This window comes from Ruditapes philippinarum, unplaced genomic scaffold, assembly GCF_026571515.1.
Source record: "Ruditapes philippinarum isolate M1 unplaced genomic scaffold, ASM2657151v2 ctg796_1_1_1_1, whole genome shotgun sequence".
Lineage (NCBI taxonomy): Eukaryota > Metazoa > Mollusca > Bivalvia > Venerida > Veneridae > Ruditapes > Ruditapes philippinarum.
In genome coordinates this window covers 13,439-29,685 of record NW_026856503.1, presented here as the reverse complement: position 1 = coordinate 29,685, position 16,247 = coordinate 13,439, and the positions used below count along the sequence as shown (strand labels likewise).

General features: G+C 33.3%; 1 protein-coding gene across 1 annotated transcript in view; it reads left to right on the top strand.

The window, feature by feature from the left end:
- Positions 1-743: 743 nt before the first annotated feature.
- Positions 744-16,247, top strand: part of LOC132746783 (ral GTPase-activating protein subunit alpha-1-like) — a gene marked incomplete at its 3' end in the record, with an annotated part of 28,574 nt that continues 13,070 nt past the window's right edge. Inside the window, exons 1-8 of the mRNA XM_060736032.1 lie at positions 744-956; positions 6,344-6,454; positions 8,749-8,798; positions 10,356-10,457; positions 11,009-11,168; positions 11,618-11,650; positions 13,268-13,389; positions 13,692-13,830. Of these exons, the coding sequence (XP_060592015.1) occupies positions 830-956; positions 6,344-6,454; positions 8,749-8,798; positions 10,356-10,457; positions 11,009-11,168; positions 11,618-11,650; positions 13,268-13,389; positions 13,692-13,830 (844 nt within the window). The remainder of the gene's footprint in view (positions 957-6,343; positions 6,455-8,748; positions 8,799-10,355; positions 10,458-11,008; positions 11,169-11,617; positions 11,651-13,267; positions 13,390-13,691; positions 13,831-16,247) is intronic.

The window sequence follows — 16,247 nt, the reverse complement described above, 5'->3', positions numbered from 1 at the left end:
TAAAATGGTTTCCTGCGGTGAACATTTTAATGATATAAAGATATTTCATTTAACTATTTTCAACATTATTTGGAGGTGGGGAATAAATAAACGTTTGTATTAGGAATATAATTGACAACTGAATAAACGATCAATATAGAAGAAGGTCTTTGGAAACTGGTGACCGTTGAAGACCGGAGAAGGTCGAACATAAAACTATTATTTCTTTTTAAGAAAATGATTAAATCTAGGCCTACCATTTTATGAATAATTCCGAGCAAACAATAAATAAAGTAAACACACAAGTTTACGCAGAAAATATCTCTATTTATTATGGCAGATGCCACTACGAATATCTTAATTTTGTAGATTTTCAGTATAAACAATTTATTGTTTGTAAAATTTGAGATAGATATTAAAGAAACATTGATAATTTTCAAACACATCATTCAAGTTTTTCCACCTTAAACGGTAAAATAATTATAGAAAATTAAAAATATCACGTAATAGTTTTTTGTTCTTAATTAGGTGTAATTCGGACTAATTCCCTACAGGTAAATCCGTAACGTACCGGCAAACGGTATGTACCGAAAACCGGTCACGTGTTCCTCCATGCCGCGTACCAATACCCTGCGGTCTCCAGACCGCAGGGAATAAAATTTATTTTGTAATATTTCAGACGACTTGGTCTACAGAGATTTAGTAGCTTTTTGCCTGTAAAGGGTGGGTAGTGTTGTCTCCCTTACTTCTAATGCGCATGCTCAGGTAAACAGTCGCCATATTGGAAAGAAATTTTGCCAAAGCAGACGAGATGTAATTTTTTATTGCAGATTTGGCAATATCCAGCCAAATGTCGTCGGCATTGGCCAAGTTTAGAAAATCTAATAAGGATGGTGACATCAAGAAAGCCGCGCAAAAGGTGTCAGATCCAAAGAAGGATACGCTAACACGGCTGAAACATTTGCGGACAGTTCTGGGTTGGTCTTATCCCGTCTTATCAAGTTTATGTCTTTGGCCTTGGAAATTTGTACTTAGAAATAGTTTTCTTAAAGTTGCCATAATTTTATTATTGCTTACTATGAGAATGTTAGTGCTCATAATGTATCATGAATTGCAGTTATTCTTTCAAACTATTCTCAAAATTGATAGGCCTAAACTTAATAAAACAGAAAAATGTTTTAAGGAAAAAGGTCCTCCACAGAATTATGAATTATTTGATACATCTCCATGTTACTGCTTGACAATCAATTCTGATTATGACTAGCAGGAATACGAGACCCCAAAGGCAGCATACTTTTTAGAAACTGAAAAAAAGTAATCCGGGTCAATTTGTCAGGTCTAGTATATCGCCAGATTAGTGTATGATGCACAAATTGGTACATAATACACAAATTGATGTATTTAATCATACACTGATCGGTGAATAAAAGTTTTGATAAATGAGTTTCTGTAAATAATTTGTTGTTTATTTATAATCATGTTTTGGCACCTGCACATAACATTGGTAATAGTCTGTTTTATTGACAAAGAATAAACACAACTTCTGATCTAAATGAACTTTAGGAGATTTTAATGTTTTCATCCACTGAAAAATTGTAACTTTCAGACATAAATTCATTTCCATATTTCATATCTAGTTATTATTCTGATCTGGTATTCTTAGTTTTAAAATACACCAATAAACACTTTCCCCACCTAGCAGACGACAGGCTATTCTTATCAGTATGTTTTCGAGTAAAGATAACCGGTTGCGTATCTCACTGTATAAATCGTATGTAAAATGGGCTGACATATGGTAGGTTTAACAGTTAATGTAAATACTTTGGTGTCAAAAGTTATGTTAAATTATATACTGTGACAAAGCTAAGATCCCAATATTTCCATTGATGTAATAATTTTTAAAATTGGACATTTCATCACAGCAAACTAGCGGTTTGAATATGGCTTAATTTGTATTGTTTTAGCGTAAGAGATACCAATTTTACTCGAAGATAAGGGAAACAACTCGTATTTTTTCACTCGATATACCTCGGATATTTACGTAGTTCATATGAAAAGTGTTTATGGGTGTATTGTGACAATTGTCTCTTGACTGGAAAGTAAAAAAATAACCACTTCCAATTTTGGGATGCACCAATTAGTGTATCATTCAGTTTTTCAAAAAAGGGCAAGAATTGCCAGTGTTTACATCAATATCTTTTGTTTCAGGATATTTCTATGAATATTATCTATAGTAAGTGCAGGTGCCACAGTTCACACTGCTATATTTACAAAATAATGGGTCTTCATAGATTTGAATGATAGTCTGGTACACCAAATGGTGCATCATAAAATACACCAATTAGTGCATCATACACATATTGGTGCATCATGCACTAATCTGGCAATATACTAGACCTGTTTGTCCCTTAAACAAACTGGAAAAAGAGTCAACTCGGCCCTATACCAACTCGGCACGGGTCAACTCGGCCCACTTTACAAAAATATATATAACGTATTAACTTTGCTTTGCATGTTGTTAAGGTAAATGAATAATAAGAAATATCTTATTATTATATAATTATACATTGTAGCCTGGGTCTCCACGATACCGGTGTACATATTTTATGCAAGGTGTTTTTCATATAAAATTTTACTGACTTGAAAACAAGAAGGAATAAACAACTTCATTAACATTTAATCCTCTTAAAAATACATTACAGAGTTCTGTTACTATGAAATTCTTGCTCACAACAAATGTAAACAATGGTCGACCATTTTGTATGATGTAGTTAAACAGACTTCATGCTACCGGTGCACTGGTAAAAATGTTATTTATATGGAAAGCCATTGCAGTTTTAATAGCAAAAATATCATTTTAGCATTCTTGTATTCATATCTAAAAAAGACAAACTTAAAAACAACATAAAAACATGTGTTTCAATAGTGTACTGTTCTTCTTTTATCACCCCACCCCCCAGGGATCTCTGTTTTAGAATCTTTTCCTCCCAATTACAGGTGTATATTATACCATGTGGCTGGATTCAAAAATCCCCCTTCACTTAATTTTAGTGTTGTTATGATTTTCTGGTCCTTTTATATCATTGAATCTATTTTATTTCTATATGATGAAGATTAAATATCAATATGGCACTTTACATAGGCTCCCTTAAAAGACTGAATGAAACTGACTTTTTAATTTTCACAAACTTTTTTATATGCACTAATGGCTTTCCATAGATTAATTTTTTCCCGCCAAAAAGGATGTCAAAAGGTCGAGTGACATGTAATGGAGGTTAAATGACGTCAGCACCTGTCATTTTTTATATTTTTTTGGAAAAAAAGTGTTTTGTTGAGAGACCAATTTATGCAATGGAGGAATAGGATAGTAAAATAAAAATAAGGTAGGATATGTGAAATATTTCTTTCAGAAACTCATGAAAATGTTTAAAAACTTTGAAATAGCCAATATTACTGGGAGCATGTCAATGTAAACACTCGGTAGGTGGCGTTGACAATAATATCGCGAGATATGTGAATATACCGGTACAGTGGAGTCACCGGTATCATGGGGTTCGAGTATACTTCTTCTGAAATAAAGTATATTTAGATAAAAAAGTTATTTATCTGTCTTGCAGATTCGATAAAATTAATATAGATCTAGATTCTAATAAAATGTGTTTGTAAAGTAATATTTAAAAAAATATGAAACAAAAACGTGTTTACTTAATAAGTTAATATCATAAGCTTCTAATTAAATCTTCCGTATAAGCGCATTGATTGCTGCCGAAATTCATTTGCACGTGTCATACGTTTTTTTCTTCTATCGAATAGAAAGACCTTGTCTGTGCATTATCTAGTTAAAGTAATAAAGAACAGAACATCAGTTAAATATGTAGATATACGGTGAGATACGCAATCGTTTATCTTTACCCGCAATTCTACTGATAAGAAAAGCTTGTCTGCTGCTAGTTCGAAACTGTCAATCCGTGTATTATATAAATAATTACAATAAATAGTGTTAACACAAACCTAAATATTGATTATTGAAAAGTGGGCCGAGTTGACCCGTGCCGAGTTGGAATAGGGCCGAGCTGACTCGGGGGCCGAGTACGTTTTAGGGACGAGCTACCCGGATTCAACAAACTCTGTCCCTGAGTCATCTCGGCACTCTACCAACTGGGCATCATCCACGAGTCAACTCAGCCCATAATTATATATAAATTATAACTCTAGTTATAACAATTAATGTTATATATTTTTTTATCATATCTTCCATTTTTAAATCTTATTTGGGACAAAAAATACCTTTTTTTATGATATCCTGGTTGTACTATCTACCGGGAGTGTAAGCCTGATTAGGCCCACTATCATATAATACAGAAAAAATCTAGGATAAAATAGTTATTTTCTGTAGAAGGTACCATTTTTTGATGAAAATAACAATTATCCAAAAGAAATTTTAACTATACATCAAAAAGATAGTTCTGTTAATAACCTCATTGTCATATGAGTGGCAGTCATATGAGTGGCAGCCATCCTTGTTTTTAAGTACTTAATACCAGGAATGACTTTTAAGCAATTAAATTTTATTAATAAAAAGTTAAAAACATATGTAAATGGTCCATTACTGTTAATTAATACACTTGTTACTATATATAGTAACAAAATTGCCTATGATTTCAACTGATTATGAGTGTCACGTGACCTATTATGAGTTTGCAGCCCGGTGCCGAGAACTAGTTATCAGCCCACAGAACATGTGCACGTGCACAAACTGAAACACTGACGTCATATTTTACGTCATCAAACAGTTAACTGTAAAAGTGAAAGTAGGTTGTCAGCACAAATCGCCTTATTTTTATTATGAGAGCTTAAGCGTATTTAGTACAAAAACATTTTTGTTACTATTGAAATTTGAAGAAATGATATGACAAATTCATTCCGAAAAACTTGCTTCTAGATTCTACTGCTTTGAACACACAAACAGTAAACATCTCTGTACAGAACAGTAGAAGAGTAGACAAGAATTTCAACGAAACAACTTTGTTGTTGTTGTTTTTGTTTTGTTTTTTTTCTTTTAATGCTACTATTAGATCTACCAAGTGTATTAAAGACATTAATACACGTCAGAATAGGGCCGGAAGGTGATAATCGGCCCTCGGGTCCATTATTCATTTTGCGGGCCGATTATCACCTTGCGGATCTTTCCTGCCGTGTATTAACCTCTTATTATACTTAAGTTCTATTCAATATTTATCAGTTATCACACAGTAAAAGGGTAACAATTTGATAAGCATTTGCACACACATTCAAAATATCATGTTGGGTCCAAATCATTAGCAATATTACTGGTTTTTATACATAAAACACATTTATGTGAATAGGGTTATTGAAACTTTGAATTTTCTTCAAAAAATGCGAAATTTTGTATGAAATTAATGTGAAAAACACTTGCATACAAAAGAAATTTTTTATGTAAGTATTGTTCGTAATATCTGGACATTCCTGGTTCAAAGTACCTCCTGGTATAAAGTACCTTTAGGATAATTATTTTTTTGTCCCAGATCTAATTTGATTAACAAAATGTTATGTTCTCTTCTGCACTGTTTTAGTTTCATACTGGATCAAAAGACTAGTGACTGTCATCTAGTAACCCTGACAGTCAATTACCATCTTTTATCTATGATACACATGGGTCTTTATTGTAGATTATAGGTGATAATTAACTTCCTAATGGGATTAAGAAGTAAATGTACATGTACTTTATGACGTAAATGTTCATTTCAAACTTAATATTTAACTTGTAATATTTAATTTGTACAATTATAGACATACATATTTTACTTCCTTACGTATTGGTACTTTGCAATGGAATTAAAAGTGTTTAATATATATATAAATAACAAATTCAATTTAAAAACTTTATGGATCAATAACAGATAATTTCAAACAAAATGCTGCCAACTTTAACAATTTCTATTCGTTTTAATAGTGGTCATACCTCTGAATTACTTTTATAGTAATTTACTTCTTAAAAAAGTTTATTTACTAGATAATCTATATGCTGAAGGTTTTTACTGGAGGGCCTAGTTGACCTTTACCGAATAAAAGCATAAGTAACATAAAACGCTTGTAAGCCTACATTTATCTATAAAATTATATTTTCTGAACATGTTCTTTTAAACAACCTTACTTGTTGACCTGCTTCTATCTACTTTATTTGTTTACAATTAAATGAAAACAGATACCAACAATGAATGGTGGTATTCAGTGAAAAAATGACTCCCCTAACAAAACCCAACCACACAGTTTAAATTATTTCTTGCTTGTATTCTTCTTTATTGTAATAATCAATCAATATTACTTTTTTTTTTCATTCCAGAAAATTATGAAACAGCTGAGGCAAAGAAGTTTTTTGAGGAAAATTATTCTCATATATACTATATCTTCTTTGACAACTTTGTAATAGTAGAGGCAGATCTTAAACAAAGAGGTAATTATGCTTTAAACTGAATTTTATTTTTATGCTTCTTGCTCATACAGCCATTATTTTTAAATTGTTGTCTCATGTTTAATATGGACATGTCTAGGGAGGTTCTATTCCTTCAGATTTAGTAAGGGGTCATTTGGGTCAAGGTTAAGATATCAAGGACACCAGTGCCAGAATAGATTTTTACACTTTCACAGGTGACCTTCTAGGTGATAGGTGTACCCTTTATCTATTGACAGATGTCTTTTATATTTGGTAGGAACTTAACTTGAGAAGTTTTCTACCATTGGATGGTGTTAGGGGTCAGTTGGGTCAAGTTCAGAAGTGCTCAAAATAGATTTTTACTTTTTTGCTCATACACCCTTTATTTATTGACAGATGACATTTTTCATATTCAGTAGGAAGATAACTTGCATGGTCTTCTTCCTTTGGATTGGGTTAGGGATCAGTTGGACAAGTTCAAGGGTGCCAGTAATAGATTTCTACAAACTTACTTATATATAGCCTTTAATTATTGACTGATGTTTTTCATATTTGGTAGGAAGATAACTTGCATGGTCTTCTTCGTTTGGATTGAGTTAGGGGTCAGTGGGTCAAGGGTGCCAAAAATATATTTCTACATAATTGCTTATACAGTCTTTAGTTATTGACTGATGTTTTTCATATTTGGAAGGAAAATACCTTGGATGTTAGGAATCACAAGGTCAAGTTAAACTGTGCTAACAATAGATTTTTATGCCCCCACAAAGTGGGAGCATATAGCGTTGCACTTGTCCGTACGTCTGTCCGTCCGCACTACCGAAAAGGGATAGAGGGCCATCTAGCTGTAAACAGAACAAAAGAGAACAATAGAGTTCATTCCGTAACAATAGAGTAAGGGGCCATTGGCCCCCTATTAAACAATAGAAAATAACAAAAGAAATGGCCCTTTATTCCATTTCGGCCGGACGCCCGTCCGTACGTCCCAAAATCTTGTGAACGCAACTCCTCTTAAACCGGATGGCAGATTTTGCTTAAACTTTCAGGGATGAACAACCTAAATGTGTAGATGGTAGTAAAGGAAGGAATTTTCGCTGCGACCAAATTTAACAGAATTATGGCCCTTTGTTGATTTTTTCACTATATACTATGTAGAAATTTTGTGAACGCAACTCCTCTTAAACCGGATGGCAGATTTTGCTTAAACTTCCAGGGATGAACAACCTTAATGTGTAGATGGTAGTAAAGGAAGGAATTTTTGCTGCGACCAAATTTAACAGAATCAGGCCCTTTGTTGATTTTTCACTATATACCATATAGAAATTTTGTGAACGCAACTCCTCTTAAACCGAATGGCAGATTTTGCTTAAACTTCCAGGGATGAACAACCTTAATGTGTAGATGGTAGTTAAGGAAGGAATTTTTGCTGCGACCAAATTTAACAGAATTATGGCCCTTTGTTGATTTTTTCACAATATACCATATAGAAATTTTGTGAACGCAACTCCTCTTAAACCGAATGGCAGATTTTTCTTAAACTTCCAGGGATGAACAACCTTAATGTGTAGATGGTAGTAAAGGAAGGAATTTTTGCGGTGACCAAATTTAACAGAATCAGGCCCTTTGTTGATTTTTTCACTATATACTATGTAGAAATTTTGTGAACGCAACTCCTCTTAAACCGAATGGCAGATTTTTCTTAAACTTCCAGGGATGAACAACCTTAATGTGTAGATGGTAGTAAAGGAAGGAATTTTTGCTGCGACCAAATTTAACAGAATTATGGCCCTTTGTTGATTTTTTCACTATATACCATATAGAAATTTTGTGAACGCAACTCGTCTTAAACCGAATGGCAGATTTTGCTCAAACTTCCAGGGATGAATAACCTTAATGTGTAGATGGTAGTAAAGGAAGGAATTTTTGCTGCGACCAAATTTAACAGAATTATGGCCCTTTGTTGATTTTTTCACTATATACCATATACATGTTGTCAGTGGGGGCATCTGTGTCCTTTGGACACAGTTCTAGTTTTAACTTTTTCTGATGCAGCCTTTATTATCATTATTTTTCAACTTCATCAAATAGCAATGACATGCCAACTTGCGTTTTTCACAATAACGAAAGATAATGAATGACTTAGTCGAGTTATAGAAAATATGTTACTGACAAGAAACTGGCATAGGGGCATTTGTATTTACCTAACATGTTCTTGTTCAAATTTATAATTCATTACAGACTGAAAAAATGAAAGGATGTTTAAAAAAACTTATCATCATTAATCATTTAATTAATAAAAGCTGTAATTTTTCTTTCAGCAAACAAGTCTCATAGGGAAGAGCTAGACAATATCTTAAATATATTCGAGGTAACTTTTCTTTATGCATTTACATGCATTAGTAAGAGAAATGCTTAATTGATAATCAAATTTATAACTTTTGATATATTTGTCTTATAGATATAAAACTACTAAGTTCCACTAGTTTCTTTATCAAAAAATAATCTAGAAATTTAGAATCAAACAAATGGCTAAAACTTGATATTTATATTGACAGAAAAGTTTGATAAATTTAAAGAGGGCAAACCAGTTTTTAGCTCACCTGTCACTTAGTGACAGGGTGAGCTTTTGTGATCGCTTTTCGTCCGGCGTCCGTCGTCCATCCGTCGTCCGTAAACTTTTACTTTAAATGACATCTCCTCATAAACCACTGAGCCAATTTCATCCAAACTTCACAGGAATGTTCCTTTGGTGGTCACCTTTAAAAATTGTTCAAAGCATTTAATTCCATGCAGAACTCTGGTTGCCATGGCAACCAAAAGAAAAAACTTTAAAAATCATCTTCTAAAAAACCAAAAGAGCTAGAGCTTAGATATTTGGCATGAAACATCTTCTAGTGAGTGTCTACCAAGTTTGTTCAAATAAAAGCCCTGGGGTCAAAATTGGCCCCGCCCCAGGGGGTCATTGATTTTCCCTATATGTATATAGTAAAAACTTTTAAAAATCTTCTTTTAAAGAACCCAAAGAGCTAGAGCTAAGATATTTAGCATGAAACATCTTCTAATGGTGTCTACAAGTTTGTTCAAATAAAAGCCCTTGTGTTAAAATTGGCCCCACGCCCCAGGGGGTCATTGATTTTTCCTCCATATGCATATAGTAAAAACTTAAAAATCTTCTTTTAAAGAACCCAAAGAGCTAGAGCTAAGATATTTAGCATGAAACATGTTCTAATGGATGTCTACCAAGTTTGTTCAAATAAGAGCCCTTGGGGTCAAAATTGGCCCGCCCCAGGGGGTCATTGGATTTTCCCTATATGAAATATAGTAAAACTTAAAAATCTTCTTTTAAAGAACCCAAAGAGCTAGAGCTAAGATATTTAGCATGAAACATGTTCTAATGGATGTCTACCAGTTTTGTTCAAATGAGAGCCCTGGGGTCAAAATTGGCCCCGCCCCGGGACATTGATTTTCCTTATATGTGTATAGCAAAACTTAAAAATCTTCTTGGAAATAACCCAAATAGCTAGAGTTTAGATTATTAAGCATGAAACATCTTCTAGTAAGTGTCTACAAAGATTGTTCAAATAAAAGCCCTTGGGTCAAACTGGCCCTGCCCCAGGAGTGTCATTGTTTTTAAATAATAGTATATGTGTAAAGAAAAAACTTAAAAATTTTTTTTTTTTAAAAACCCAACAAAGCTAGACCTTAGATGTTTAGCATGAAACATCTTCTAATGGGTGTCTACCAAGTTTATTCAAATAAAAGCCCTGGGGTTTAAACTTGCCCCACTGCGGGGGGCCTATATACAGGTGAGCGACTTCAGGGCCATCATGGCCCTCTTGTTTCCAATAATGAATTACTTGTATGTACATTAGTTGTTTGGATTTAAATTTGCAACATAATGCCTGAAGATGGTTTTACCTTTCAGAAAATACTGCTGTTGTTGCCAGAACTAGTTCATAAAAGATGGATGTTTCACAGTATTGGGCGGATAATGAAAAAGTTATTACATCCTGGAAATGGACTGAAGGTACTAGCCTCTTGCTCCTTGTTTTGATAGCTTGTAATGTCTGTTTTGTAATTTTTCACTCGAGGATTGTTTTGTCTTGTCTTATTTAAAAGTAATGAACAACTGTGGTGTTTGTCTGTAAAATATTGTTAGGTGAACAAATGAAGCAATTTATATATTGCAATCAGCATTTACAATCTAAGAAAATTAGCAAAAAGTGGGCAACATGTGCCAAAACAGCCCTAACTACATTAGTAACACAGTAGAAATATGGTGATTAAATACTGCAAAATCAGTCTTTAACTGCACATAACATGCAAAATATAACATGGATCTTGAATGTCTTCACCTTTCTTAAAATTTTAGTACATTTTTCTCAATATTGATTTTCTTGAGAAATTTAGGCTCATCTGGAGGTGTGCAGCTTTAATGTCAGTCAGTGAATCAAGATTATTAGATTAATGAATGTAGTGGGATTCTAGTAACATATTTTCTTGTAGTTTGTAAGAAATGGTTAATTTAATTGTAGTAAATATATACTAAATGGTTTACATGTACACTGTTTCCTGTAGCTAAGAAGAGATGGAATGAGGCTGTTTTTGATCTGGTACCAAATATTACAAGATAATGCATCTGATGAGTGCCATCAGATCTTCCTACAACTGGTACCTGGCCTTGGAAAGGGAGAGCAACAAGACATACTTTATGGCAAAACAGCTAATACCCCTGACAGTAAGTTTAACCTTTTTCTATTCACAGAAAAAGGCATTACAAATGATAATTTAAATTAAAAGTAAGTGTAAATCATGCCAGAAAAATAGATAGATTTGTCTATAAAACTTCTAGATAGATCTGCAATGCATGAAATTTTAAACTATATTTAAAACAAAACAAAAGGAAGAACCTAGCCTTGGTAAAGACCAAAACATGGCTATAAAATGTTTCGTAATGTCAGTAATATATAATGTTTAACATTACAGGTATTATGATATTAAAAGTCAGTTAGTTAATTAGAATTTTTTTGCATACACCCCTCTTCCTGTAAATCGTTGTGAAAGCATCATGGTTCTTTTAAATGTTTATGTATATTTCTCGATTCTGTTCTAAATAAGATGTAACTTCACAATAGTGTGTTTTTTGAACTGCTTCCTACTTAGTTTGTTATGCATTTTTCCACACAGTAAGAGCTTCTAGTACAAGTTTGTCAAGTTCATGTAAGTGACCCGGTTGACCCTAGCATGACTGTTAAATGTATTCAGTGTTTTTTTCCAGTGTTAAATTTTTATGTTCAATATGTTTCATGTATGTTTATGATCTTACCATTTGTTAGGTCAGTGTTTCATGTGGAAATTATTGCATGAATGAAATGCGTACTTATTACATGTATCCTTAGTGATATTATTGTGTATTCCCTTTCTAGTACCATAATTGTTGATTTATATTTTATCTCTTCCCTTGTTTTCCCAGAAAATACATTTCAAATAGAAGCCATTGCATATTATTATATTGTGAAATTATTGCAATGTTCCCATTTCCCCATCTTTTACATCAGTCATAGTTGATTTCCCATGGTTATTCAGAAACACTTGTTCATGTTACCATGCACCATAATTGTTGTTGATATTGTCCAAATGCTTATGTTTAATGAAGTCCAAATGCTTATGTTTAATGAAATGTTATTTAAATATTTAGTACTGCATAGAAAATTACCTTTTTGAATTTATTCTTTATAAATAAGCTTTCAGACCAAATCACCTGTTAACATTTAATAGTCTTATTAGAATCTGGCATTGAATAGAGCTAAGCTATTGAAATTTTGTGTATTGATCTATGGTCATGCTTGTGTCTGAAATTCTGAAATTATTCACATTTCTCTGGAGGGATTTTTCAGTACATATAAAGATGAAAATCTACATATTTAAATTGAACATTGTCAATATTTATGAATTGTACACATGAAGCACTGATTTTTAATTCCTTAAGTTCTACATGTATGTTGCTAGCTATTAGTGTTTGATTTTTGTTGATAAGATAGGCATATTCATGTAAAAGGTTATCTTTTAGAGGATATTGAACTAAGGAGATTGTTCAGTTTTGTAACCAATAACAAAATCACTTTTACTTGTGTAATCTCTTTCTAATATAGGTTCGAGTCTTACATTGTGGCAATCATGTTTCTTCATATGTCACTAGTACTGATTGATTTCTACATTTTGATTGAACTAAAATAAACATCTTTAAACAAATTGAAGATTTAAGAACTTCATTTTATTTGTTAATTTGTATTTGAAAACTATTGATAAAACTCTGAATTAGAACATTTCAAATTTATTTTTTGTAATGAACTTGGTCTGTATTCAAGTAGCTATAACATATATAAAATAACAGTGATTACATATTTATCTACACATTTATTTTTTCAACAATACTATGTAATGAATATGTTATTGTAAAATTACATGGTTTGTATTGCTTGTACCATATGGATGCCATGTAACTTTTCTGTGTGTTGAAAATATGCTTTTGGTGCAGATTATGTCTTAACAGTGTGTGGTTTTGCTTGTGATTTGTTAAGAGGGTTGATATTAATTCTTTCGTAATTTTTTTACACATGGCAATAAAGTTTATTAAGCTATTAAATTAAGTTTATGTAATATTGATACTAAATCCGAAAAAATAAGTTATGAAAATGATTTAAAAGTTTGGGAAATCCAAGAGAAGTGAATTTATAAATTTATAGTTTTAATACAGAGTGAAGTCTAGAATAAACCTTAATTGAATCGATAAAACGAAAGTGATGTTAAATTAAATTTGATGTTTCTAAATTGCAGCTTATGGTGGGATTATAGCAGCCGGGGAGATAACTCCCATACTACCTGTGCCTGGGGAGAAGCAACCTGACAATATCACAAAGTTCTTCTTTGATGCATTGCTACAGTTTATGGTGTCTGAGGTAGTGTGAAAATTCCTGATTTTTTTTTTCACTATCAAAAATGTGGCATTTATATATGCCAGTCATGTTTTATTTGTTACAAAATATCTGAATTAAGTTATAAGATTAATTTCCATATGTTGACTGATGTTTATGTTTTATGCCTGATCTCCAAAGAAAGAAAAAACCTGAATCTCATAATTCCACATCTTACAATACTGTACTCAATTTTCTTAATAAATCCAAATCGATTTTACTTATAAATCATTCTTTTATTATTTTTATATTTATAAATCTAGAATACACTTGTTTTCTGTTTTCAGGTGATCAAAATTGAATGGATGAACAAAGATATGAGAGAAATCTGTTTTGTCTTTCTTTTCAACAAGTTTAAGCACTCATATTTGAAATGGCTTCTACCAGATTTTGACAAGACAAGAACCATATATGATCCCGTACTTGGTAAGGCCTATTGTGAGAACTTAAGCAATATTAAAGCTTATATATTGATAGAAATTTTTGAAAATATGAATTAGCTACTGTGATTTAGAAATGAAAAACAGTTGTGCATATTAGAAAAATTTCATTTTTTATATGCCCGAAAGAATTTCGGGCATATTATGTTATACCCCCTGGCGTCCGTCCGTCCGCACTCACAGGACAGTAATTATGTGGCTAGAGGGACAATAGGTAACTGTTCTTTCCCTTTGATGTCATTCATTCCGTAATGCTTTTATGTGGCTATTTTCTTTTGCGTGGCTAAAAAGAACAATAGAGAGGCCACATAATTACTGTCCTGTGAGAACGTCTGTCCGTTAGCAATTTGGTTTCCGGAGCATAACTCAAGTTCCATTTGGCCCACAGTGTTCAAACTTCATAGGATGATTGTCCATATTGGGTAGGAGACCCCTATTGATTTTGGGGTCACAAGGTCAAAGGTCAAGGTCACTATCACCTTAAAACTGAAAACAGTTTCCGGAGCATAACTAAAGTTCCATTTGGCCGACAGTGTTCAAACTTCATAGGATGATTGTTCATATTGGATAGAAGACCCCTATTGATTTTGAGGTCACAAGGTCAAGGTCATTATTACTTAAAAAATGAAAACAGTTTCTGGAGCATAACTTAAGTTCCATGTGGCCCACAGTATTCAAACTTCACAGGATGATTGTCCATATTGGTTAGAAGACCCCTATTGATTTTGGGGTCACAATGTCAAAGGTCAAGGTCACTATTACCTTGAAGCTGAAAACAGTTTCCGGAACATAACTTAAGTTCCATTTGGCCCACAGTGTTCAAACTTCATAGGATGATTGTCCATATTGGGTAGGAGACCCTTATTATGCCCCCACTTCAAAGAAGAGGGGGTATATTGCTTTGCACTTGTCGGTCTGTCGGTCCGTAGACCAAATGGTTTCCGAGTGATAACTAAAGAACGCTTAGGCCTAGGAACTTCAAACTTGGTATGGTGATTGGTCATGACCAGCAAATGACCCCTATTGATTATGGGGTCAAAGGTCAAGGTCACATTGACCTTGTTAGTAAAAGCAGTTTCCGATTAATAACTAAAGAACACTTAGGCCTAGGAACTTCAAACTTGGTATGGTGATTGGTCATGACTAGCAGATGACCCCTATTGATTTTGGGGTCAAGGGGTCAAAGATCAAGGTCCTTGTAAGTAAAAACGGTTTCCGATCAATAACTAAAGAACGCTTAGGCCTAGGAACTTCAGACTTGGTATGGTGATTGGTCATGACCAGCAGATGACCCCTATTGATTTTGGGGTCAAGGGGTCAAAGGTTAAGGTCACATTGACCTTGTAGGTAAAAACGGTTTCCGATCAATAACTAAAGAATGCTTAGGCCTAGGAACTTCAAACTTGGTATGGTGATTGGTCATGACCAGCAGATGACCCCTATTGATTTTGGGGTCAAGGGGTCAAAGGTCAAGGTCACATTGACCTTGAAGGTAAAAACGGTTTCCAATCAATAACTAAAGAAAGCTTAGGCCTAGGAACTTCAAACTATGTATGGTGATTGGTCATGACAAGCAGATGACCGCTTTTGATTTTGGGGTCAAGGAGTGAAAGGTCAAGGTCACATTGACCTTGTAGGTAAAAATGGTTTCCGATCAATAACTAAAGAACGCTTAGGCCTAGGAACTTCAAACTTGGTATGGTGATTGGTCATGACCAGCAGATGACCTATTGATTTAGGGGTCAAATGTCAGGGTCACATTGACCTTTTAGGTGAAAACAGTTTCCAATCAATAACTTAAGAAAGCTTAGGTCTAGAAACTTCAAACTTGGTATGATGTTTGGCCATGACCAGCAGATGACCCCTATTGATTTTTGGATCAAGGTTCAAAGGTCAAGGTCACGTTGAATGCTTAGGCCTAGGAACTTCAAACTTGGTATGATGATTGGTCATGACCAGTAGATGACCCCTATTGATTTTGGGGTCAAGGGGTCAATGTCATATTGACCTTGTTTTTAATGACAGTTTCTGTAACTCAACAACTCAAGTTGCCTTGGTTGATATTTTTATATTAAACTAAAAATGCTTATGGTATACACATTTTGAAGGTCTTATGTAATATAACAACTTGGCTGTCATTAATGAGGCCTACATGATTCATAAAATGTATTGCTATTTGAAGGAGGTAATACTTTATTTAATTTATGTAATGTCTTACAAATGCTTCATCCTTAGTAAAGAAAAAAAACACTTTCGGGCATATAATGTTCCGCCTAGCGGTGCTCTTGTTTTAACAAGCTTTCTTCCTTGTTAAAAATAATGCTTTAATAGATAACTTTCAATAACTAATTTATTGATGTAGTAACACTTTTTAAACTAATGTAAAGCTTATTGGAAATGACA